The following is a 27,149-nucleotide window of genomic DNA, read 5'->3' on the forward strand; positions in this document are numbered from 1 at the left end:
GATCGGGATATCTGGGGGGGATCGGGACCTCCGGGGGGATCGGGACATCTGGGGAGGGATCGGGACATCCGGGAGGATCGGAGCAGCACGGGGGGTCCGAGCACCCCCCGGGGGCTCTACGCATAGCGAGGCGGTCGAGCGTGTCGCGGGGTCCGAGTATCTCGGGGGAAGTGGAGGGGTCGAACATCCCGGGGAGGCGCCCCCGAGCATCCCGGGGGTGCTTTGAGCGCACTGAGGGTCTCCGAGCATCACGGGGACGGCGGGGGTTGTCGAGCGTCCTAGAGGGTCCGAGCAACCCGGGGGCTCTGAGTATCGCTGGGGGAAGAGGAGGGGTCGAACAGCCCGGGAAGGACCCCCGAGCATCCCAAGAGGACTCCGAGCACCCCGGGGGTAGTGGGCTCGAGCATCTCGGTGGCTCTGGGCAGCCCCAGGGGCCTCTATCATCGCGGGGGGAAGGGGGGCTTTGGGGAGGCGGGGGCAGAAGTCCGAGCCTCGCTGGAGGGTTCTTGAGCATCGCGGGGATTCGAGCAACCCGGGGTGGGGGGGCTCCGAACATCCCGGGGCGGTGGGAGCATCGCGAGGACGCCGAACGTCCCGGGGGGGGCTCCGGCACCCCCGCGGGTTCTGAGCATCGCTGGGAGGGTCCGAGCATCCCGGGAGGTTCTGAACATACGAGGGCGGCCCTGAGCACCGCGGTGGGGGGTGTTGTCGAGCCGTCCGAGCATTCTGGGCAGTTCCGACCAGCCCAGAGGGGACTCGAGCCTCTCCGGAGGACTCCGAGGGTCGCGGAGGGTCCCGGCGTACCGGAGGGGTCACGAGCATTCCCGGGGCACGGCCCCGCCACCCTCCCACCCCCGCAGCTCCAACACCGGCGGTTCCCATCCCGGAGCTGCCGCAGAAACTCCGCCGAAACCGAGGGAGGTGGGAGGGGACCGGGGCGAAGGGGACAGCCCAGCTCTGTCCTGCCACGCGGTGCCACCACTGCCACCGTCCGTCAGCACCGCTCGGCACAGCAGGGACCGGGGCCGGGCAGCGCTGCATCCCACCATTCTCCTCGCCTTAGAAATCTTTGCCTTTTCCCCTCCGATCTTTAGTTTCTGTTTCACAGGGTTATTCCACAGAACGCCAGAGCAGTTCGGAGTGGAAGGGACCTTAAAGCCCACCCCGTCCCACCGCCCCGGTTTTGCTGTTCATGGTCAGCAGCCGCAGCAGCGGCACCGGGACGTGCCTGACAGAGCCACAGCCACCTCAGCAGCCTGGACACCCAAACACCACAGCGACCCCAATCACCTCCTCAAGCTTCCCTTCCCAGAACACCCCCACAGCAGGTCCCTGCTGCCATGGACTGTGCCCCCAGCCTGGCTCACTGCTCAACACTTGCCTCCAAACACTGTCCCAGCTGGGCTGTGGCTTTACACAGCCAGAGCTTTAGGAACCCTTGTGGAAGTGCTGGCACAGCAAACATTTACTAGAACAACATTAAGACCAACTCCCAGCTCATCCACAACCCTAAATGCCCAGATGCTCCCATTCCACAGCTCCCATACTCTATTTTCACAAAACTGTCTTTCCCAATCATGGTCTTTGGGATTAATTCAACCATTTGGCTTGGGATTGTTTTTAATTGCAAGAACCATCAGTGTCTGGGCTAGAAACCCCCCCTCTAATACACCCACTCTGTTCCCATTTCCCAGATCCTGAGAAACTTTAACTCCTGCTGTTCCATGGCACAAACACGAGCCACATAGGCTGGTCCTCATTCCAGGCTTTGCACTTCAGCTGGTGATGACTCTATGGAGAGGCTTTCACCTTCTGATACTCTGAAAGGGACACCTGAAACTTCTGTAGGATCCTCCCAAAAAGGTAACAGCCACTAGGAACTGTATCCTTAATTCTTTCCACTCCTCTCACCTGTCAACTAAACCCAGTGTCTTCCAGCTGCTAAGTTTAATGAAAACAGGTAAGGAGCTTTCTCCCCTCCTGCTTTACCTTCTCTCCTTCCTCTGCTGCTTTACCTCCAGAGGACTCAGTTGTGAGCTCCCACCAGCCCTTCCCTTCTGTCTGGCTGCTGCAGAGGAAGATTGGGGGGAAAACAGAAGTTGCCACAAACAGCTCAATTTCATGGAGATGTGTTCACATCCATCCCAATTCCTCTGTGCTTACACAGATCCAGCAGCATCAGCACAGCTCTGGGAATCCTCCCACTCCAGATTCGCCTTCTCCATGCCAGGAGCTGCTCAGAGTTAGCAACTCCAGGATTATTACAGAGAATCAGAGCATTCTGAATATCCTGAGCTGGAATGGACCCACATGCATCATCAGTCCAACCCCTGTCCCTGCACAGACACCCCAACAATCCCAGCCTGTCCCTGTTCCATTCTCCAAACCCTCCTGGAGCTCTGGCAGCCTTGGGGCTGTGCCCACTGCCCTGGGGAGCCTGGTCAGTGCCCACCACCCTCTGGGGGAAGAACCTTTCCCTGAGATCCATCCCCAAACCCACTGACAACAGCTCAGTTTGCACCCACTGAGGACAGAATCCTTCTCCAGGGACAGACACAGCCAATCCAGGTCTGAGCCTCACAAACTGGCTGTGAGATCTCTTCACGCTTATTTCCCAAAATATTTAATTTAGTTAAGTGGGAATACCCCACTAAACTACTAAAAATAGTGGGGTTTCCATAACTTGAGACAAAAGGGTACAATCCCTCCTGTCTGAGCTTCTTCTGTTTCCAGAAAATGGAGAAAACTCATGAACGACCCAACACCACATCTGGTGACCTCCCTGGGCAACCTTCACCCACACAGAGGACTACACCTGTACCCAAACCTGCCTGAGTGGCTCCTTAGGTATATCCTTGCTGTAATTCCAACACTAACACACTCATGACCACCACAAGCCACCACGTCACCATCTCTGAGGCCCCTGAGAAGTGCTGTACATGGGCTTTCAAAATCCCCTCAGGAACTGCACTCCCAACACTGCCATTTTTGCCTCTCTGTGCTCTCTCAGTCCTTCTGGGAAATTTCTACATCAAGTCCAACAACACACAGGGAAACTGCCAGTTGTTATTTTAAGTGCTTTGGCAAACCTGGTTTGTAGATGTTGTGCCTCTGATCTGTTCCATTTTCAGCAGAACTAGCTCACGCTTTCTTCAGAGTCTTAATTCCACTCATGACACACTCAGTGGCCTTTGGGGTTTTTTTAACCTGAGCAATTAACAGCTCTTAAAGAGACTCGTCTCCCATTAACTGAGCAAATGATTCTGCAAACTAGAGAAGCTGTTCAGCACAACTCCATTTCTTTACCAAAACACGACCATGCAGAAGAACCAAATTCATTAAACAGAGAAAAGAGAACACACTTGATTGCTGCTTCCAAGCCCATCCCTCCAAGTGCTTTTCCCATTTCCCAGCAGGGCTCATTCCCAACTGTTGGTGCTGCCTCTAATCATTTGGTCTCTGACCACTGAAGCTGTGGTTGTTCCATCCCTGAAGTGTCCAAGGCCAGGCTGGACAGAGCTTGGAGCAACCTGGTGGAAGGTGTCCCTGCCCATGGCAAGGGGTGGGACGGGATGAGATTTAAGGTCCCTTCCAAGACAAACCATTCTGGGATTCTGTGATCTACAGAATAAAGATGTCCCCCACAGTGACCAGTGCAAAACCTTGGGAGTGCACAGGGAATCACAGAACACTGGACTGAAGCACAGCAGAGGTGGAACAAACAGCTCATTAAGGTGTTTTCTACAGGGAGAAACAAAGCAACAGAACTACAACGGTGTTAGTGCAGCTACAGCTCCATAAGCCCAACTCCCCTGGGAACAACCCAGCAACAGCCACTTATTCCAGGTCAACTGTGCAATGGCAGAAGTGGCAATATCTGAGCTAGAATATTTGTTCTGTTATAAAGCACATCAACCTTTGTAGATCAACCCCTAAAGATGAGATTCCTGAACACAGAGCAGGGAACCCCCCTGCCCCTCCAACCCAAAATCCCCACAGTTGTAACAGAATCATCCCCAGAATGGTTTGGGTTACAAAAGGACCTTAAACACAATCTTGTTCCATCCCCCACCATGGGCAGGGACACCTTTCACAAGACCAGGATGCTCCAAGCCCTGTCCAACCTGGCCTTGGACAGTCCCAGGGATGGGGCAGCTGCAGCTGCTCTGCCCAACCTGTGCCAGGGCCTCACTGCCCTCATAGTCAAGAATTTCTTCCCAATATCCCAAATAACCCTGCCCTCTGGCAGAGGAAGCCATTCCCCTTGTCCTGTCTCTCCATCCCTTGTCCCAAGTCCCTCTCCAGCTCTCTTGGAGCCTCTTTAGGCACTGGAAGGGGCTCTCAGGTCTCCCAGAGCCTTCTCTTCTCCAGGTGAACACCCCCAGCTCCCCCAGCCTGGCTCCAGAGCAGAGGGGGCTCCAGCACTGGGAGCATCTCCATGGCCTCCTCTGGACTCTCCAGCAGCTCCACATCCTTCTGCTGTTGTTCCCCAGAGCTGGAGGCAGCTCTGCAGGTGGGGTCTCACCTGAGCAGGGCAGAGGGGCAGAACCTTCCCCTCCCCTGCTGTCCCAGCTGTGGGATCAGCCCAGGGCATGGGGGGTTTCTGGGTGCCAGCAAATGTGGCTGGGACGTGTCCAGCTTTTCATCCACCAACACGGCCAAGTCCTCCCCAGGGCTGCTCTCAGCATTTCATTCATTTGCCTAAATCACAGCACTGCACACAATTACAGTGGCTGCTCCTCTCACTCTTCAGGAGCTCAGACTCTTTCTGCAGCTCTTCAAGCACATGCAAATACCATGCAAAAAACCCCAGGGTTGGAGCACAGCACAGAAGAGGTGCTGCAGCTTGGAGCAGAAGTACAAAAAAGCCCTTACTCTGTGTGGGAAGGGAATATTTCAGCACATCAGGAGCTGAATCACTGCCTGTGGGTGGAGCCAGACGGATTGACAAGATCTGGAACTTGAGAGATGACCTCAGTCCAGGATCAATCATCCCACAAAGTCGCTGACAGAGGGAACAGCACAGGGACAGCTCGAGGTGACAGCGACTCAAATGTCACCATTATGTGCCAAAACTGCATTAGAGGCACAAGCTACAACTGACCAACCCTGAGAGAACTCAAACCATGGGCCTCTGTGATCCCTCAGCACCAACAGGCCGAGCAGCCTTTTCTCTGTCACCCCTTGGCATCACCACCACAGTGATTTCTTCATCATTTTCTTCAGAGATTTACTCACTACAGTAGGACATGAAAGAGGCACCTTGGGGGAAGCCATTAGCAAATGGCTCTTTCTCATGCATTAGATGAAGAATGGAGCTGTCAGGTAAGGATTTTGGAGTTGTGGAGCAGCCACTTGATGGAAAGCTAAGAATTAATTGCAGATCAGACAAAAGCATGAAAAATAAAAGACAGTCTACCACTTTTTCAGGTTTTACAGCCCTTCAGATCACTGAACCCCATGGAATGTGCCCAGTAAGCTAATACAGAACATGGAAATGGGCTCATATGACAAACATAACCATATATTAACTTTTCAGTATTCACCTCCTTCCAAAAGCTCAACCCTGGGGGTCTGTACCACACCTGGAGCACCATGTCCAGCTCTGGGGACCCAACCTGTGGGACTGAGTCCAGAGGAGGCCACAGAGATGATCCCAGGGCTGGAGCCCCCTCTGCTCTGGAGCCAGGCTGGGAGAGCTGGGGGTGTTCCCCTGGAGAAGAGAAGGCTCTGGGAGACCTTTCAGTCCCTTCCAGTGCCTAAAGGGCTCCAGGAGAGCTGGAGAGGGACTTGGGACAAGGGATGGAGGGACAGGACACAGGGAATGACTTCCTCTGCCAGAGGGCAGGGCTAGATGAGATATTTGGAAGGAATTCTTGGCTGTGAGGGTGGGGAGACTCTGGCACAGGTTGGGCAGAGCAGCTGTGGCTGCCCCATCCCTGGGACTCTCCAAGGCCAGGCTGGACAGGGCTTGGAGCACCCTGGTGTAGTGGAAGGTGTCCCTGCCCATGGCAGGGGGTGGCACTGGATGAGCTTTAAGGTTCCTTCTCACCCAAACCATTCTGGGATCCTCTTTATCAGAAAACCTGTAACTTGTATATGCAAATTAAACCAGATTCCTACAGCCAAACATTTCTGAATTTTGCCACTGGACTAATCATTAATTGTCACAATATTCCAGCTTTGTACAGTCTCAAACCATTCTCATTTGTGACTCTGCAATGTAAGAAAAACACACTGAAAGTTAAGAGATTTATTTAATGAATTGATTAAACAGTTTCCCATGCTTGGTAAATGTTACTTATAGTAGTTACTGTTATCAGTTGGTAGTAGTAGTTATTTATGGATATTGGGAAGAAATTAGCAATACTAAATCAGATTTCTAACCAGTGCCCTGACAATTTGAATGAATTTGGTGGGTCATTCTGAGGTTCAACATGTTTTTTTTCTCCTCACCCTTCCAAATGCTCTGTCACTGTAAATACCATTTAGCACACGCTGTTCTGTGCTGTTCTCTCCTACACTCAGCTACTCACAGGGTCAGACTGGGGGGGAATGGTTTTCCCTCATTAGTTCAAGTTGATCCCTGCTAATCTGAGAACAAATCCAAGTTTTTAGCTCCCCACAGCCTATGCAGGACATTATTTTCTGTGCTGCAGAATTAGGACACCACCTTCTCATGCCTCTCTGTGCCTCATTAATGCAGGGAGCTAAAATATGCAGCACTGGGAACCTCGGCCGACCCCGAAGTCTGTTCTGAAGCAATTCCAGTGGATGCAGAAATTCCTGTTCAGAGTGACAACACATAAGAATATGCATTTTATTTGATAGGGAGTAAGTGGCATAATCCAAATATTTGCATGGGCACCTGAGCTCTTGGAAATTGTTTGTTTAATGAAGAAAAGTAAGTTTTTCGGGATTAACTCCGCACTTAGATAATCCGAGTTATTTGGGATTATGTCCATAAGAACATTCCCCTGCCTCCCCCAGCTTTAACACATCACACCACCCTCTTTCTGAGGACCAGGAGTATCAGGGCAGACAGAATGGTCTCTCCTTAAGGCAAGACAAAAGGACATGACTCAGGAGTGCTGAAAGACCAGCTTTCCTTCCAGGTGTTCTACTTCATCTGCATCCTGCAGAGTGATGGGATATTGGGAAGGAATTCTTGGCTGTGAGGGTGGGCAGGCCCTGGCACAGGTTGGGCAGAGAAGCTGTGGCTCCCCCATCCCTGGAAGTTTCCAAGGCCAGGTTGGACAAGGCTTGGAGCAACCTGGGCTGGTGGGAGGTGTCCCTGCCCATGGCAGGGGGTGGGACTGAATGAGCTTTAAGGTCCTTTCCAACCCAAACTGTTCCATGACTGTCACTCTGAGCTATGACAGAGCCTCCACAGGCACAGTTTAACATGTCTGCATTCCCAGAGTCCAGCCATGTCATTCCTGACTGTTTTCCCTTCCTGATGTGCTCAGTTTACAAGCAAGAAAACCCCTCCCTATCCTTGCTCAACAGCCAGTTAAGCAAGTTCAACTTCAGATGTGAACGGAGCCAATTTTTCCTCCAAAAGCTGTGCAGGCCAAATCCAGACTGTCCCACATCCATGGTAACTCATTCTTTGGCCTGCACAAAATTTCATCCAACTAGGATTCAATAAAAGTAACACTGGGAATCCAAACAAGGAGATAATGACATTCCCTTTAAAATTGTAAGTTTTGGAAAACAAAGAGGAGAGGAAAAAATCTGGAGCCATCTTACTGAAGCAGCTCCAACACACAGTGCAGAGAATATTAATTAATTAAATACAAGTTTTGCCCCAATTCTACTAAACTGCCTTTAAATATATTCTTTACTAATCATCTGCTTAACAAGTTATACCTCGAACAAGCCTCTTTCTCCACCCTGAGGATATATATGATGATGGCAGACATTTTATCCCCATCATTCACATCCAAGGCTGTGATAAGACAAAGCAATCTAGTTATTGCAACAACATGAGAAAGACATCATGGTCAGTGAAAAAAAAATATTTAGCTTACTTACCTGTCTTGATAAGCAGATAAAGTTATTGCAGTTTCTTTGGCTGTGAGAGGAGTCCTGGGCCCCCTTTTGACACTTTGCACAACCAACTTCTCCACAGGAATACAAATATGAATAAACTTTACAAATCTCTGAAGGAAGGAGAGCTGGACAGGAAAAACACATTGGGGAAAACAAGAGAGTTGGCAGCAATTTGAACTTAATATTCAATGCATCAAAATAATGAGTATCAACACCTCAATCCTCTATGTCATGGTTCTACAGGTGCTTATGGTTATGTTTAGATTCAAGTAGAAGTAAATAAAGACATCATTAGATATTAAACAGGCTTTACAATAGTGTCAGAACATGATTGCTGTGGTCACAAGGACACCTCTGGTGTGGGTCATCAACCCCTGGTGCCAAGATTCAAAGGACCACATGGAAATGGCCTCTAGTTGAGCCAGGGGAGGTTTAGGTTGGAGATTAGGGAGGGTTTTTCCCACAGAAAGGGCTGTCCAGTCCTGGCACAGCTGCCCAGGGCAGTGGTGCAGTCACCAGTCCTGGAAGTGTTCAGACAATGTGTGGATGTGGCACTCAGGGACATGGTTAGTGGTGAACATGGTGCTGGGTTGACAGTTGGACTCGATGATCTTAAAGGTCTTTTCCAACCAATTCCATGATTCTGTATAAGCAACCTGCCCATGAGATGGGACATCCTGGCAGCCTCTCACTCTATGAGGACACAGGAGAGAACTCTGCACAAGGATGGACTGTTTTCCCCACGTTTCCCTCTATATTCCCCCAAATATCAAGACCAAACCTCAGAGTGGAGCCCACAACAAACCCCCCAGAGCATCTCTGGGATAACTGGGAAGGGCAGAGCACAGAACTCCAGGTAACGCCTCAAGGCAGACTAGAGGAACCTCTTCTTTGTGAGAAACATTTAATTCAACACCATGACTTACAAGAGGACAGATTTACAGAGTAATAACTGTAACAGACTGTTCAGAAAGGAAAAGAATGGCCACTGCCTGCAGTGCCAGGTAGAGCTCCCCAAAGCAACACCTGGCAGAGCAGCAGGGCACAGTTCAGCCTCCTGGCAGTACTCAAATGAGCAATATCAAAGGATTTTGTACTTTCAAACCTTTAAGAAAAGGGTGAATACAGGATCAATCACTTTGGCATGGGATATTTTTCAGGGATCACTAAGCTGAACCATTCCCAAAGGCAATTCCCTGGTCCCTTGCTGTCCCTGCTAATAATTCTCACACAATAAAGGCTCTGGGAGCTACTTTCTTCCCAAGTTTTGGGTTACCAACAACTTGTACAATTGGTCAGTGGCATAATATTTAATCCACCACTTTATACTGTTCTCTCAGCTGAGACTAAAATAACTTTTACAACCCAGTCAACACATTCTCCAAGCTATAAACTCTCATCTTCTTCCCCTCTCCCTGTCCCCCTTCCCAGAGAAATCAATTTTTAGCCACAAGTTACCCCAATATGGCCACAGATGTACTGGAAGAGACTGAGGAATCAATCAAGGTACCCATGGTGAAGCCAAATACTTATAAACACATTAAGGCAGGTTTCACATCAGTTCAATTTTCAACACAAAATGCTGGTCACTTCACTGCACATGCAAATAAGAAAAGATTTAATACTTAATAAAAAGCTTTAAATTCCTTTTTAGGTATCAATTATAGAAAAATCAACCTTTTTCCTTTTTTTTTTAAGAGGTCAGAACATTACTGCACATGAAAGCAGGTGTGTAGCCACACCTGTTGGAATGGATCCCCTTCCCTCCACACAGAAGAACAGAGGGCAGGTTCTTGGCACCAGAAGAGAAAATGGAGGAAGTTTTCCTCATTGTCAGTCACAAAAGAGTCATCCTTCCATTCCCAGTTGAGAAAGTCCTTCTGACTGGACTTGAACCAAAACAAAAATATACCTCAGGTTGGGTATATTTATCTCCAGAACTCTATTCAGAATGTTTGGACATACAGAGCCCAAACTGTGCTCGGGAGTGCTCTCAGTGTGGTGTGGAACTAAACCCAAACCCCAATTTCCAGAGCTGGCAGCCCAATTCCTCGAGTGTAATTCCCCCTCCTCATCAACCCTCAGGTGGGACAGGCACTGGCAGTTCAGCTCTGAGACTGCACTGCCAAGACCAATGTGGTCTTGAGAGGAAATGGCAATTCAGTGACTGGAATTCACACATGGAATGACAACCCACAACATGAAATGACCTCCCCACAACCAGGTACAAACAGGGAACCCACAGCAGAGTAGCCAAGGAGTGAAACAGCATCTTCCTTAGGTTAGAGAGAAAATTGTTTCTATGGGTCATTAAAGGTATTTTGATAAAAAAGCTTAAAAATGTATCACCTCGCACTGACCCACCAAAAAAAAATCAAAAAAAGAGACAACCAATTTGGTTTCTAGTATTTTCCCTCCCACCATGTGATATTCCTTTATCCCCTCCCACTTTTGCATTCCCAATCACCCCAGCCCTTGAAAGAAAGGAGGGGGAGTAGAGTTTAGTCAAGTTCCATCTGCCAAACTCCCCAGCAGTTAATGAACCACCAGCTTCCATGTTTCCTGAAGAACACCCAAATGCTCCAAGGGAAGCTGGACTGGTGGTGCACTCTTGGCTCTGTAAATGGTTGTGCTGACCCTGCTGATTGGGTTTAGTCTGGAAATTCTGAGATGGAACTCCCTGGAAGAGAAAAAAAGACCTTGTAAGTCAGAAGAACTTTTTATATCTTTATAGGCAAGTTGAGTTCTTAAAAGAAGAATTCCCACTGCCACAACATATCCATGTCTTTATCTCCTGGGTTTCACCTGCAGCAGACAGTTTGTTCTGGTTCTTGCCTGCTGCCAGTCCTTTGCAGCAGAAAGGAATTCAAGATATTCACTGTCCAAATAGAGCTAGTTAGTGACATGGGAAAATGGGAAAAAAGAGAGCCCAGATAAAAGATGGGATCTCCCAAAGGTCAAGCAGACTTCATATTATAATAATAATCATCCAGCTTGAAGGATTGTTTAACATAAAAATCACTCTTCCTTCTTCTACCTGAAATCCAGGTGTCATTTGCTCCAAAGGGTTTTTCTTCTGCCACTCATCCTAAAAAGTTCCTTTTTCCCCCCTCCACATTCTTGATTCCTGCCTCACAGGCTCCAGAGGAGGTCACTGAGTTGATCACAGGGCTGCAGCCCCTCTGCTTTGAAGACAGGCTGGGAGAGCTGAGGGTGTTCCCCCTGGGCCTCCTTTTCTCCAGGCTGGGCCCTCCCAGCTCCCTTGGCCACTCCTTGTCAGATTTTTGCTCCAGCCCCTTCTGCAGCCCCGTCCAGCCTGGCCTTGGACACTTCCAGGGATGGGGCAGCCACAGCTGCTCTGGGAAACCTGTGCCAGGGCCTGCCCACCCTCCCAGCCAAGAATTCCTTCCCAATATCCCAACTAACCCTGCCCTCTGACAGTGGGAAGCCATTCCCCTTGTCCCATCCCTCAGTTCCTTGTCCCAGGTCCCTCCCCAGCTCTCCTGGAGCCCCTTTAGGCACTGGAAGGGGCTCTCAGGTCTCCCCAGAGCCTTCTCTTCTCCAGGTGAACACCCCCAGCTCTCCCGGCCTGGCTCCAGAGCAGAGGGGGCTCCAGCCCTGGGATCATCTCTGTGGCCTCCTCTGGACTTGCTCCAGCAGCTCCACATCCTTCTGCTGTTGTTCCCCAGAGCTGGAGGCAGCTCTGCAGGTGGGATCTCACCTGATGCTCAACCACCACACCTTTAAAAGTGCATGCTAAAAAAAATTGTCCTTATTTAAGATTCCTCCTGAAAACCTTCCTGCCTCCAATGAAGTCCAGTTTAAGGGGAGAAGTAACTCTGGTACATTACCTGGACTATACATTCTCCATCTCCTGGTCATGGTCCTGCTCCTCCTCCTCCTCTTCCTCTTCTCCTTCTTCCTCCCTTCCCTCTTTCTCTGAGGGAGGTTCCCCATCCCTGGCAATCTCCTCCACGTGGGCCAGCATGTCTGCCATCAGGGCCTCCTCCAGCCTCTTCCTCACCTGCTGCACCAGCTCCTCCTGCTTCCTGCCCAGAGCAAGGAACACCAACATCAGCCTCCAGGACTGGCCCTTCCAAGGGAAAGGAATCTCAAATCCCTCCAACATGAGGCTGGGCAGACAAGAATGAATTGGAAAAGCCCTCTAACAATTGCACTGTAAAAAAACCCTTGGCATTATATTGGTGGTGAAGATGAAAAACACTTTTAAAAACTTGTCCAATATTTTCTATTACAAGTCCTGTACCTGCTGAATTCTGGCTCAAATTTGACCAATCTAGCAGCTGACTCAGGACTGTTTTCTTTTTAACCCCTAGTACTAATATTAAACAAGAAAAACTCAGCCTACCTTGCTCAGATTTCCAAAAATCAGACTGGATTAAAATTAAGTTTCAGACCATTTCTTTTTGCTTTTTCCCCTTCCAAGTTCAAATCTTAAATTTTACACCTCCTTTGCTATCCAAGTCACAGTAAAGAAGAGATCACTAATTAGCAGCTCACAGGTCTCCTGCTTCAGTTCAGCCATGGGAAATCTAAGTTATGAATTGACCACTTTTTCTGGTCATTCTGGTACAAAACAAGCACAAAAAAGTCATCCTGTAATTCCAAAAGACTAATCAAGCAGTCCCAGGAAGGATTACCTTGAAACATTTAGTGGCTGCAAACAGCACTTGCAGGTTGATGTCTGATATCTTTAATTCTCTTCCAGGTGTTTACAAGCTGAGTTTGACTAGCCCTGACTCAGCAATATAAGTCATTACTAAAGCAACCTATAGGTAGCTAAATAAACTGTAACCTTGTTCCCTGCCACCACAGCAGGCAGGACTCTGACCTAGTCAATTCATACATTTTATTTATTTACTGACACAGAGGAAGGTGAAGAGAATCCAATCCCACTGCTCAGGATTTCTCCAATCAAGGTTACCCCAATTCAGACACTTTTGTCAATAAAAGGAAACTTTGACACGAAATCCAAAAACAAACCTGAAACTTCAGAGTATGGCCAAAATAAACACTAATGGATCTGAGCATGAGAGCAGCTTTGTGTGACAATTTTTGTCTACTCTGCTACTAAAGAGCCACTCAAATTAATTCCCAAGCCACAGTGCTCCATCACACACTGACAAAAAGAGAGATGTACTGTCTTCTCATAAGGAATATTTCTAGTTAGTACCTGATATCTTCATCTGTCACCATGAAGGCTTTGCAGAGGGGCTGGGAGGTGTTGAGCCAAACCCCAGGGTTCTTCTCCACAGCTGCAGAGAGCTGCCCTGTGATGGGCATGGTGCTGGTGTGCAGGGCACTGGCAATGGCAGAGAGCAGAGTCTCATCTGTGCACCCAGGGCCCACCCCTGCAGGGGGAGGAAAAGCCATCACAAGAGAGCACAAGGCACAGAGCAGCAAACCAGGACAGCAGGAATTAGCCTGCAGTGGCAGAGCACATGCTGCTGTTTGAAAGGGAAAAGGATGTAAAGCTCAGACCTAAATATTTCAACAGCACCTGTGCAGCTCTCCAGGGGGATTCAGACTTAGGGCAATTCCTCCTTCTGTTACACAAAAACAACAATAAAGAAAACCTAAACTGGGAACAGAAGCTGCTTCCATTCTGTTTGAATGGAAATATAAGAGAGCTGGGGGTGTTCACCTGGAGAACAGAAGGCTCCAGGGAGACCTTGGAGCCCCTTGAAGGACCTAAAGGGGCTCCAGGAATGCTGGAGAGGGACTTGGGACATGGGATGGAGGGACAGGACAAGAGGAATGGCTTCCCACTGCCAGAGGGCAGGGCTAGATGGGATATTGGGAAGGAATTCTTCTCTGTAAGGGTGGGCAGGCCCTGGCACAGGTTGCCCAGAGCAGCTGTGGCTGCCCCATCCCTGGGAATGCCCAAGGCCAGGTTGGACAGGGCTTGGAGCACCCTGGGCTGGTGGAAGGTGTCCCTGCCCATGGCAGGGGGTGGCACTGCGTGATCTTTATGGTCCTTCCAACCCAAACCAGTCTGATTGTGTGATGCATGTGGAAAATGGACCCCAAAAATGTCAGGGAGTTTTGCTTCAGTGTTTCCTCAGGCCAAAGGGCACTGAGACCCCCAGAGAGCACTGACAGCTCCTGCTGCAGCAGGAATGGCCATGGCACCACCAGGCTCTGGAGAACAAGGAGGGCACACAGCACACCTGCACTCACTGCTGCCAGGCACCAAAATGCCAGCCCTGAGTGAAGGGCACACTTTTATTACCTTGCAAACCTTTGGGAAGGTCCATTGTTTTCACCAGCTCCTCTGCAATGTCAAAGGCATTGAGTCCACTTAATTTCTTCTCCCAGAAGAGCTGAAATTAAAGAAAGTGGTTATTGGCACACAGAGAAATGGAATTCACAACTCCACAAAGCATCTGTTTCCTGTGCAGAGAGGGAAAAGCTCTGCTGGGAACAGTTTCATGTGGATGAAGTGCAGGAGGGACCTGCCAGCAAGGACAATCCTCACTGCCCATCAGCCCCACAGCTCCTCTGTCCCAACCTGCTGCCTTGAAAGGGACTTTCTGTTCTTCCAGGGCCTGGTATTTTCACTGCTCTGAGCTGGAGCAGCAAGGCCAGGCTTGCTGACTTTCAACTACAACCCCAGAGTTTGGGGCAGCCCTTTTTACACTCCATTCCTCTCCTGCTTTCTCAGATGACCCAGAGAAAGTTGAGGAATGCAAGAACTGTATCCAAGTCAAGTATTATTTTCTTTCTCTCCAGAAGTTTCTTATGAGGACAACCATGTCTGGTCCTTCACCAGATTCTGAGCCACAGATTCTCTTCAAGAACACCTGAATGTCTGGTTTGGTGGAAAGTCAGACACAACACCTAATACACCTACAACTCTCCATCTGGGTTCATGAAGATTATCAATAAAGAGCTGGATAATCAGATATATTTCAAAAAACCACTTTTGTCCAGGTTTTGAGAAATCAAGAATTTACTGAAACATTCCTGTCTATCAAAACCCAAGAACAACAGAACCTACATGGCTTTTCTAGCAAGGGGAACAAGGGCAGTCACAGCCAACACACATTAGCTGGATGATTTCCAGCCCCTAACTTTCAAATAGGGGAGTTATTTTGTTGCCAGAGCAGCTGTGACTGCCCCATCCCTGGAAGTGTCCAGGGCCAGGTTGGACAGGGCTTGGGGCAACCTGGGCTGGTGGGAGGTGTCCTTGCCCATGGCAGGGGGTGGGACTGGAGGAGCTTCAAGGTCCCTCCCAGTCCAAACCATTCTGGGATTCTGTGAATTTTAAGGCAGTGCCTCAGCACTGCTTTCAAATTTTGCAGAAACATCTGGAGTCTGTGACCAAAAGTTCAAATATTCTGCAGTCTGATAAAATATTTTAAACAGGGACACAGATCTCTGTCCAGCTTAGAATTTGGAGATCAGTGTCATATCTTTAGGGTTCTTCTATTGCCTCTACTATCAAAGCTTCAGGAATAGTAACAACACTGTGAACACACAGGTTCTACTTTCTCAGGAAACCAGGGTAAAACTCTGCCAATGTGTATAAAAAACACAAAAAAATCCACCCAACCATCAAAACAAACCACCCAACTCCAGATAGGTTCTATCTCACATCTGAAGGTCTAGTTGAATGAGGTTCATGTGAACTGCCTTCAAAATGCAGTTTTGAAGTTTGCAGAACAGGTTTCCAGTGGGAGAGGTGGGGAGTTTATAAGGACATTTTTAGATTTTATTAAAATCACTTTCCCTCTTGAAATGAATTTTAATTCCACTAAACCAATACGAAGTTAAACTGTACTCACCATTGCTCCCAACAGGTACAGCTTATTTTACCAGGGCCTTTACTTGCCCTACACTTTTTCCTTCCTTTCAGCAGATGAAAGATTTCCCTTGATTTTGGTGTATTCTCTCATTTGCAAATACACAGTTTGATAAGAAAACCACTTTGATTTTGTATCAATAATGACATTCTAAATGAATTTATGAACTCACACTGGCAGAGTTAACTACTACTGATATTCAATCCCTCACTCTACATCAAACACCCCACTGGACGTGGTCTGTGCAGGAACATGGATTTCAAACACACAATTCTTACACAATTGGAACGTTTGACAGTGATTCTAATCCTGAATGTCCCCTGAAGTGATTACAAGGTTTGACTAAATTTTTAGATAATACTTACCATCATCATTAAGGAATTTAGGGTTTAACTACCCCAGAATTGTGATCCAACCAAAGGCTGCAGCTCAGTTATAAATCCCAGTGCACACAGCCTGAACTATGGATTAGGAATGGGGTTTGATCTGATTGGAAAAGCTGGGAGCACTGCAAGGCAATGCTGCTGAAACACCACATTCTTCTGAATTCAGAAACACCAGAGAACAGGAAGCACCAGGGAGCATTTGCTCAGCATCCCAAAATTAAAGGGCTTTATTTTGGGAGCCTCCCAGCAGCCAATCCAGGAGTTTCTGAGGTTTTTGGAGGAGCAGCTGCAGCCTCACCTGCCGGGGCTGGTCCACAGCTTTCTGGGGGTCACTCTTCACCTTGTTGCTGGGGTGGTTTGTGATCTTTGTGACAGGCTGTTTGAAGATGGAGGCTGTTTGTCTCACAGGCAGGGCTGTGTTCAAGTCAGGCTTGCCCTGTTTTAAACAAAAGCAGAGGAAAAGCCCCCCCAGAAATGGTTTCAATTTGCTAAAATGCTACTCCAGCAACAAAGATGTGCAGCAGCAAACAGGAATCTTGTCTGATCTCAAGTTGTACAAGTTAGACTGCTAAAATTGCATAACCAGGTTCAAAACTTGCCTCAGACCCATCAAAATCAAAGTTTTCCACTCACTCTGCTTAACATACAAGCCTCCACCCATTCTAGTTTATATACATCAGTTTTACCCCCCTTTTGACAGAATTTAGCTGGCAGAAGGCTTGGCCAAGCCACCTCCAGATCACTAAACCAGGAGATCACAACACAGTATTGGTAGTCAGAAACTATTCTAAACCACTCCATTTAAATCCAGCTGAGACCAATAAACAAACCAACACGGCTGGAATCTGGATCCCTTTTTTTACCTTCAGTTCTGAACAAAACTCAGCTTTTCAGTGAAGCTCTTAATTAATTTTGCACTACATGACTGCATTTTCTGTTAGTGGAAGCAGAGGAAGACTGTTCCTTGTGCCCAAAACCTAACATGTAACTCTTGGAATGGCTCTAGGACACACTTTGTTCCTGAGGATGCAAACACTGCATCTGCTTCACAGATTTATTCATGAGATGTAGAAAAGATGTATTCAGGACAAATATAATTCTGAACCATCTGGGTGCTCACCCATTCAGAAGCCAACGGGAACGATTTGTACATTTATTGAGAGGTTTGGGCAGAATTTTTAGCCTGAGAGGTGTGTGAGCTGCTGGTCTCTGCCTCAGGGCAGGTCTCAAAATATCACAGCAGCACCCAGGGCTGTGAGGAAACCTTCCCTCACTGCCTGGTGATGGTTCTGCACTGGCTGAGGGATTTAAAACACAAGTATTGTGCCTGTTCCATGTTATTTAATGTGCACAGACATCAGTTTTTGGGTTCTGAGAAAACTTTTAGCACCCACTGAAGATCCTTAGGAATGACCTGGGTGGATCAATCCAGATAGGCAGCCCCTCCAACATCACTGTCACCCTGACTAAACCTCAATGATCCAAATTACCAAACACAGACTCTTATTTTCTTCTAAAAATAGGCATCACCATCCTCTTGCCTGTTCAGCTTTTTGCCCCAGATGCCTCCTCCCCTTTGATCAGTTCCAAAGCTGGGACACTGGCATGGCCTGGGAGAGCTCCAGTGAGTCACTGGCAGGAGGGTGCACCATCTCCTCACCCCACATCCCTCCTCTCCTCCCAGAGCAAAAGCCAGGGCAGGGAAGAGCTGCTGCACAGCCCCAGGAGCCACCTGGAGATGTGGGGCTCTGGAGAAGATTGCATTGGAGAAGGCGAGTCCACACTGCAGTGAGGGGCATCATAAAATCATGGAATGCTTTCAGCTAGAAGGGACCTTAAAGTTCATCTCACTCCACCCCCTGCCATGGGCAGGGACACCTCCCACCATCCCAGGTTGCTCCAAGCCCCGTCCAACCTGGCCTTGGGCACTTCCAGGGATGGGGCAGCCACAGCTGCCCTGGGCAACCTGTGCCAGGGCCTGCCCACCTTCACAGGGAAGAATTCCTTCCCAATATCCCATCTAACCCTTTGGCAGTGGGAAGCCATTCTCCCTTGTCCTGTCCCTCCATCCCTTGTCCCAAGTCTCTCTCCAGCTCTCTCAAAGCCCCTTTAGGCACTGGAAGGGGCTCTCAGGTCTCCCCAGAGCCTTCTCTTCTCCAGGTGAACACACCCAGCTCTCCCAGTCTGGCTCCAGCTCTGGAGCATCTCCGTGGCCCCTTCTGGACTCTGATGGGTCCATGTCTTTCTTGCATTGGGGAAGAGACAAAAATGACAGAGGCTCTTCCTGCTCTTCTGTAGAGATATAGAGCAGTATCACAACATTCTCCATGGCCCCAACCCCCTGGGAGCAGCAGGGAATTGCATTTGTCCAACCCCCCACAACAGAGATGTTCTCACACAACTCCAAATTCACACTCCAAGCACAGAACACTTCATTCTCACTCCACCACAGCCACTGAGAGATCACAGACACTGCTCTGGCAGCACAACAGCAGGCGGGGGGGAAGTGGCACTGCCTCTGCTCTCACTTTGGCTTGGTTGGAGCAGTCATAGCGCATCCTCTGCCTGTTCTTGTTCATCTTGTTCATCAGCATCTTGCCCGTGCGGAAGTCGAAGGTGCCCAGGTCCATGGAGCTGCCCAGGTACCGCGCCAGCTGCGGTTTGCTGCGGAACTTCTTCCCACTTGGGCTGCAACAGACACGGCAGAGAAGCACAGAAGCAAATTTAAATCCTCTGGATTTCAATCCCTGCACTCACTGCAGCTCAGGAGAGGCAATTCCTCTTTCCTGCCTGAAAAACCTGTGTTGATTTTCCCAGCATGAAGATCACGGGAAACTCTAAATGGGTGGGTTTGCTTTTATATTAACTCCTCATGTGGAAGAGGCAAATTAAGTGTAGACCATGTTAAAATGCTTTTATATGTTAAGAGGAAGATTCAGATCAAATAAACAACGTGGCACAATTCACACAATCACCAACATTGCAGACGTGGGCACAGGTGAACTTCTCACCCAGTTGTCTCACACAGCAAATGCCCATTTTCAAGTATAGTTTCTTCTCCCAGGGGTGTTGCATTTGACCAGCACCACAAAAGTCTCCTCATTTCCTCTCCCTGCCCCCTGAGCAGCACATTCAGGCTTTGTTTGCATCCTAAACACCTCAGGATTACTCAGAAGCAAAGAGAAAAATAGAAGTTAATTGTAGACAAGCTGCAGAACAAAGAATTATAAAGCTTAAGTGATGCAAAGAGAGAGGTCAAAACCTTGGTAAATTTTCCACGAATGGCAAAGGAGAAAAGATATTCCTTTTAAATACCTGGATTCCCATGAAAGACTCAACTTGGAGAGTTGGCACAAACAGCTTGGGGTTGCTTTTTAAATCATATAACATTATAAGCTCTTATTTTATGCATAAGCAAAAATAAGTCAGTATGTTATGTCTGCAGTGTAGAACTCTACAGACAATAAGCACAAAGTATTCTTCACATCACTGAGCAGCAAAACCCACTTTATTCCCTTAATTTCACTCACTTCTGGCTTTCTCTATCTTGCAACTTGCATATTCAATCCCAGTATCCATTCAGGAGAAGCTCATCCCATGTAAATTCATTTTATTATCACAGGTCAATGGGGTGAAAGGCATTTTAAGATCAAAAATGCCAGTTACCACCTTACCTCCCACTGGTGAGATACTGACAACCTCACCAGGGTCTTCTCAACAACAAAACATTAAAGGAAAAGTCTATTCTCACCCATTATCTGCTGCCCTGAAGCTTTTATTAGGGGAAAAACAGCATAAGCAGAGAATTTCTGGTATGGGACAGTGACAAAGCAATTAGTCCAAGTCAGGTTGTACATGAAAAAAATAGATTAAAATAAACAAAACCACAAAGAACCAAAGTAGTAAAAGCTCTCCAAAATCTGAGGCAAAGTTAAAATGAATTATACTGAAATAATCTCTCAAAGGAGTTAAAACTTAAAGATTGTGGTCATCCCACACAGCATCTGCTTGGGAAGCTCCTGGCTCTGAGTGCTCCAAAGCTCCTTATCCTGCCTGGATCTGCTCCCTGCCACCAGCACTGCTCAAACACCAACGTGTCCATGCAAAGGAGCCAGCTGGGGAAAATAATCCATCTTTGGAGGGTGGGGAGAGGAGGAGGAAACACTCCATCACTGGTTATTCCTCAGCTGGACCAGCTCACTGTGGAGCTGAAGGCAACACAGAGCAGGGACAGGCAGCCAGGAACAGAGTCTGGGTCCAGCCTCAGATTTGTCAACCACTTTTTAACTATAAAGGGAGTTATTTGCCTCAATCCAGAGAGAGGAACAACGAACTCCAGCAGCTTTAGGGCAGAGCTGACAGTGAAGCCAGGAAGAGAAACTCCTGCTGTATGAAGAACATGGCACTGTTTCCTCCTCCAAGATCTGCTGCTCCAATTTAGGGCTTAGTGTCTTTGTAATTTTAAAAATAATGAACTAAAGTGCAGAGTAACTTCCAGGACAACAGTCAGATAAACCCAGAGACAAGATTTTAAATTCCCTTCAGCTTTTTGTGCTTGTGCTGTGGTTATTTTGCAATGGAACTGCAAAGCTGCTCAAAGTCCACAAACATCTCAAAAAACCCACCTGAAATGACTGAGAGTCCTGTCTCTTCCTGGGGAAGCTTGGCCCAAAGGAAAAGCACTGAAATGGTCAGAAGAAAAACTTTTATTCTGATTAGGTCTTGCAGAAGGCAGGATCACCCCAAACTTGTCTGAGACAATGGCAGATCAGGAGCAAAGCTACAACCCAAAGGTGACAGTGAACCCAGAAAGGAGGGTCTGGGGTGCTCTGGGGCTCCTGGGGACCCTCTGGCAGGGACATGCAGGACACTGGGGGCACCTCCACACACCTGAGAGGGTCAGAGGAGCCCAAAGAACCCCAACCTCGAGCAGCAGCACTGCCCTCTGCTCCCCACAACACCCAGGAGCTGCACCCCAACACTTCAGAACTCTGAGAACTGCTGGAAGTGCCTCTGTGGCCTTTAAATGTCACAAAACACAGAATTTACCTCCTCCCACCCCGCAGCAAAGGCTTTGCCCTGCACTCCTGGTTTGGAGGCACAAAGACTTCACAGAGGCCCAGAAAGGAGACATTTTCACACACAGAATCACAGACTATTCTGAGTTGGAAGGGACCCACAAGGATCATCGAGTCCAACTCTTCAGTCAATGGCTCACACAGGGGATTGAACCCATGACCTTGGCATTGTTACAAACAAGTTTTAACCAAATTTTGGTACAAAGCTGCAAACCCCCAACTCTCTGAGGCACAAACTCTGCAGGGAGCACAGCTGCGAGGCTGAACCAATGCTGGGCTCCCAAACTGGGGGCTATCCCACCTCCCTAAGGGTGAAAGGCCAGGACAAGCAAAGCTGCAAAGGATTTTACATGCTTGTCCATGTAAAACGTGGGGGCTTTATCTGCTTTATCCGCTCCTGGCTGTCCCCACCAAGCAGAGCTGGGTGCTGGGACCCATCCCGAGCCCCCAGCCCTCATTCCCAGCCCTCATTCCCGGTCTGTGCCCGCGGATTGAGCCGCCCTGGGGCAGCCCCCGGCAGGACCAGGCCTGGCAGGTGCCCCTGCGCTCCATGTGCCGCTCAGCCTTTGTTTCCTGCCTTATATCCTTAAGGAGGGAGCGCTGGCAGCCCAGGCCCTCTCCCTCCTCCCTCCTCACACGAGTCTCCTCCCCTCTGCTCTCCCATTTAGCCTGCACAGGATCTGCACAACTTGGGAAGCGAGGGACAAAAGACAAAAAAAGCCCGAGCAAAGGCAGCCCTGTGGAAGGAATGGAGATGGAATCAGGCGGGGAAAACGGGACCCACAGCACACACCCAGAGCCTCCTTCCCTTGCAGAGGGGGAGAACACAAAATGATTTTCCTTCTCCTTTTCCATCGTGCTTCCTCCTCTCACTTCTCCCCCCAGCTCTGCTCCAGGGACCCCCGGGGGCTGCAGGACCCCCAGCTCTGCCCCAGGGACATGGGAATCCCGGGACCCTGCACATCCTGGCACTGGCAGTGCCTCTGGCAGCATCCCCTGGATGAGCATCCCCACCCAGTCCTGCCTGCTGGTCCCACACTCCAGCTGGGTCCTGCTGGCATGGGCTGGCACAGACACAAACACTGCTGGGAACAAGCCAGGCCAAGCTGGGCGACTCCTCCAGCTGCCAAAAGCCACCCCACACCTTCACACACACAGAGGCATCTCCCACCACCCTGGGGACCTGAGCTGTCCCACCAGGGCTGTCCCCACACTGGTACAGCAGCAGGGAAGGGATGGTGCTCCCTCCCTGCAGGGCAATGGGATGTCTTTGTTCAGTAACTTGAGCTCCAACCACATGAAACCCCCAAAACTAAGAATTTTGATACACAAAATCTCCCAAATTTCCAGAAGCAACACACCCCCAAACAAGAGCCCAAGTGGCGGCTCCACAGCACAGGAATGAGCACAACCAGAAACAGATGTTTTTATAGGGCTCAACTCAAGCATGATGGAATCATGGAATTGTTAAGGATGGAAAAGGCCTTTAAGATCATCAACCCAGCGCCACTACCATGTTCATCACTAAACCACATCCTCAGGTGCCACATCCACATGTTTTTTGAACACTTCCAGAGATGGTGACTCCACTACTGCCCTGAGCAGCCAGTGCCAATGCTTTACAATCTCTTCCACAAAAAAAATCCCTAATATCTGATCTAAACCTCCTCTGGTGCAACTTGAGGCTGTTTCCCTCTCAGCAGAGCAATCGTGAGAACTTTCCTGTGAGCAAACCAGAACAGAGGAAAAGCAAAGCACAGACTCAGTTAAAGCACTCTCCTTCATAGTTTTTTGGGGAAAAAAGTATACTGATCAAAATATCCTTGAGAGAGTGTCAAAAATGTTTTCTTCCAACTTTTCACATTAGTGCTGCAAAGGCAAGAAATTCTCAACAAAATATGTTTCACACAAGAGGTCTGTGAAGTTTCCTAGCACAACTTGAAGAAGAGACAAGCAGAGACCCCGAATTTCTAACACTTGGTCATCAAACCTTCAGCAGAAACATACTCTGATGAAAAGGTCCAAAAAGCAGGGCTAAGTTCTCCTTCCCCTCGGTGAGAACCCCGACTTTGAAGAGAGCCTTTGTGGCTAAAACTCCCTCAAAGACAACCTGCCACTTTCCCAAAATCCCTGACACCTCCCTTCCTGAAATCCTGCATCCCTGCACCCTTCCTGCTCACTCCAAATCTGGCCCACAAGCCCCACCATGTCAGCCTCAACCCTGAGGTTTGGGGATTGGTTTTAAAAACTTGCAAGGTATTTACACCTTGAGGATGGTTTAATTTCCTGCCAGAGACTGGCTCACACACACATCTCACAGGGAATTTTCCACAAACCCTCACTGCATCCAGGGCAGCTGGACAGAAAAATCACCCAGCCAAGCAACAAGAAGAACCAGTAGAGGTTTTAAAGAACCACCACACCTGCATTTGCCACTCTGAGGTAACGCAAAATGTAACCAAAACTTAGTGCAACAAAGCCCCATTCTACCTTTGATCTCTGCCCAAACTGATAGAAAGGGACAACCCATTATAATCTGGGAATAAAAACATGCCACTTATCCTCTCTGTTTTAAAAGTTTAGCTCCTATACTGCAACTGTACAAGCTCTGGGAAAGAGAGGGATCTGTGAAGTTTTCAGCTACTGCTGGTGGTCTTGTCCCCCCCTTGCCTTCTGAGCTGCAGCAGCAGGGACGGCACCTCCAGCCCTCTGCTCTCGAGGATGGTATTTTCTGGTTCACTCACGCTTTTCTCACAACCTGATTCTAAAAATGAAACCTAAAGCTGTGGCTGCCCCATCCCTGGAAGTGTCCAAGGCCAGGCTGGACGGGGCTTGGAGCAACCTGGGCTGGTGGAAGGTGGCCCTGCCCATGGCAGGGGGTGGAACAGGATGGGCTATAAAGCTCTTCCCAACCCAAAACATTTGCTGATGATTCCATGACAGATGCACAAGTTGATGGAATGTATTTTCCCGACTAGCAGGGCCAGGTGAGGACACAGGGATAACTCCCGTGTGCTCGGCAGCTCCCGAAGGACCCAAGTTTCGCAGCTCAGCCTGCGGGTGTGCCGAGCAGATCCATATGGGCCACCTACAGCCAGATGAGCCACCGGAGGGGGGATAAAAATAGCAACCCCCCCGCTCCGGGCCATGTGCTCCCTCCCCACGGCCGCTCTCGGGAAGGCGCATCCCGAGGGGCTCCTCCTGGCCCTCCCCAGAACCCCCCACCGGACCCAAAGAGCAGCAGAGCAAGGAACGCCACGCCGGCCGGTCGCAAACACCGTGTTCATTGGAGAATAAAAAACCCAAACAGAGCAGGGGCTGCAGGGATTTGGCCCGAAGGGACGCGGGGGCTGCCCCCGCTCACGGACAGCGCTGCGGGATACGGGGCTGAGCACCCCGGGGTGGGGGGCTGAGCACCCCGGGAACACTGCGGGATAAGGGGCTGAGCACCCCGGGGTGGGGGGCTGAGCACCCCGGGAACACTGCGGGATAAGGGGCTGAGCACCCCGAGGTGGGGGGCTGAGCACCCCGGGAACACTGCGGGATAAGGGGCTGAGCACCCCGAGGTGGGGGGCTGAGCACCCCGGGAACACTGCGGGATAAGGGGCTGAGCACCCCGGGGTGGGGGGCTGAGCACCCCGGGAACACTGCGGATAAGGGGCTGAGCACCCCGGGGTGGGGGGCTGAGCACCCCGGGAACACTGCGGGATAAGGGGCTGAGCACCCCGAGGTGGGGGGCTGAGCACCCACGGCGGCTCCCCCAGGGCCGGTCCCAGCCCCCCCACCTGTGGCTGCAGCCCCGGCCCGGCCTCCCCGGGCTCCCCCCGCGGGGCAGCGCGGCCCGAGCCCCCCCGCCCGCGCCCGGGGCGGCCCCGCCGAGCGCTCCCACCTCTTCCGCTCCATGGTGGCTCTTCCCGGCCCGCTCCCGCCTGGCGCCGCCGCCTCCCGCCGGCTCTTCCCGTTCGCCGCGCTCTCCTCCCGCCGCCGTCGGCTGTTCCGCGCTCCCGCTGCCCCCGGGAGGCGGCGCCGCGGCCCCGGCTCCTCCCGATCCCGATCCCGATCCCGATCCCGATCCCGATCCCGATCCCGATCCCAACCCTGATCCCGCGGGCGCCCACCCGGCCCTGGCGCCGCTCCCTCCGCCCGCCCCCGCGCTCCGCGCCCGCCCCTTCCACCCACGGCCGCCACGCACGGATCCCTCCGCCCGGATATAGTCCCTGCCCCCCGCCGCCCCCCGTGGACCCCCCCAGTCGCGCTCCCCTCGGGCACCCCCCGGTCCCGGGCTCACCCCAGCGCCCGGCGCCGCGGGCCCCCGCGCTGTCCCCGCACAGCCGCTTTGGGCATCTTCCCCCCGCGCCCGCTCCGGCCGCACTGGCGGCCCCGCGCCCCCCGCCCGCGCCCCCCGCAGCCCCGGCCCCGCCCCGCGCCCCCCGCCCCGCCCGCGCCCCGCGGGCACGGACGTGCCGGAACGCGCCCCCCGTCCGCGCCCCGGGGACACGGACCCGCCGGGACCCCCGGCATCCCCCCCGGGACACGGACCCCTTGGCACCCCTCGGGACAAGGACCTGTCGGGACCCCCAGCACCCACCGGCACCCCGGAGGACCCGCGACCACCCGGGGGACCCGGCACTCGGGGGGCGTTCGGGGGGTCGTTCTGTGCAGCAGCAGCAGCAAGCCCTGCTGCAGAACAGGGGCTGAAGAGAGAGCCGTACTGAAAAGCCTTAAACCCCTCCCAAAAAGGGGAAAATGTGCTCAGGAGAGGCTGGAGTGAAGACAAAGCAATGAAAAGTTTTTCAGGAAAAAGTGTAAACCAGCCCCTCCTGCAGCGGGGCTGAACCGGCCGCTGTGGTAACCCCGGGAGCGGTGTCTGACCCCGCTGCCGGGAATACCCGGCTGGAACCCCCGCTTTGGGAAGGAGGGACCGCCCAGCACCCCAATCCCCGCGGCGCGTGTTCCCCGCCATTCCAGCATCCACATGCTGGGAAACACCAAGCGCCACAAAGCAGCCTCCTTCCCACGGCAAGTGAGAGGATCAATTTGCCTTCAGTGAGTGGATGATGGCTAAGATTTTTGTTAAGAATCCTGCTGGCAGCGGCAGTCGGGAAGGGATCAATGTCAGACTTTGGAGCAGTGGGAGCGCGTCTGGATCGTGCCGGGCTGAGTGCGGTGAGTCCAGACCAGCCACGCTCCGGGTGGGACCGAACTCGGGCTGTGTGAACTGCCAGTGCTTCCTCCAGTCCACAGCTGGTGGGAGTTTAAGTTGGAGTCACAGAATCTCCTGAGCTGGAAAGGACCCACCAGGACCATCAGTCCAACTCCAGGCCCTGCACAGACACCCCAACAATCCCACCCTGTCCCCCAGAGCGTTGTCCAAACACTCCTGGAGCTCTGGCTGCCTTGGGGGCTGTGCCCACTGCCCTGGGGAGCCTGGTCAGTGCCCACCACCCTCTGGGGGAAGAACCTTTCCCTGAGATCCATCCCAACCCCCTGGCACAGCTCCAGCCGTTCCCTGGGTCCTGTCCCTGGTCCCAGAGCAGAGCTCAGTGCCTGCCGCTCCACCTCCCCTCGGGAGGAGCTGCAGCCCCCGAGGAGTCTCCCCTCAGTGTCTTCTACCCCAGCTGCACAAGCCCAGTGCCCTCAGCTGCTCCTCAGACCCTTCCTCTCCAGACCCTTCCCCATCTCTGGGTCCCTCCTTTGGACACTTGAGGGGATGCCACCCCATAGCGAACAATTCCCTCCCTCACCCAGCCAGTGATGCTGGGCCTGATGCCCCCAGGACACGGTGGCCCTTTGGGCTGCCAGGA

The 27,149-nt window shown here is 51.0% G+C and overlaps 1 protein-coding gene across 2 annotated transcripts; it reads right to left on the reverse strand.

The window, feature by feature from the left end:
* Nucleotides 1-8,942: 8,942 nt before the first annotated feature.
* MBD3 (methyl-CpG binding domain protein 3) lies at nucleotides 8,943-25,442 on the reverse strand. 2 transcript variants are annotated; one of them, XM_071578171.1, is made up of 8 exons: nucleotides 25,235-25,441; nucleotides 20,893-20,949; nucleotides 18,796-18,955; nucleotides 16,566-16,703; nucleotides 14,309-14,399; nucleotides 13,250-13,427; nucleotides 11,907-12,104; nucleotides 8,943-10,735 (listed from the first exon to the last, which is right to left on the reverse strand). In XM_071578171.1, the coding sequence occupies exons 1-7, from the start codon at nucleotides 25,246-25,248 to the stop codon at nucleotides 11,912-11,914; spliced, it is 831 nt and encodes a 276-aa protein (XP_071434272.1). In that variant the 5' UTR covers nucleotides 25,249-25,441; the 3' UTR covers nucleotides 8,943-10,735; nucleotides 11,907-11,911. The 2 variants fall into 2 exon arrangements, with proteins under 2 accessions (XP_071434272.1, XP_071434273.1); XM_071578172.1 differs by lacking the exon at nucleotides 20,893-20,949 and having other exon boundaries at nucleotides 25,235-25,442.
* Between the last annotated feature and the right edge of the window lie 1,707 nt (nucleotides 25,443-27,149).

Source organism: Pithys albifrons, chromosome 27 (assembly GCF_047495875.1).
Source record: "Pithys albifrons albifrons isolate INPA30051 chromosome 27, PitAlb_v1, whole genome shotgun sequence".
Taxonomy (NCBI): Eukaryota; Metazoa; Chordata; class Aves; order Passeriformes; family Thamnophilidae; genus Pithys; species Pithys albifrons.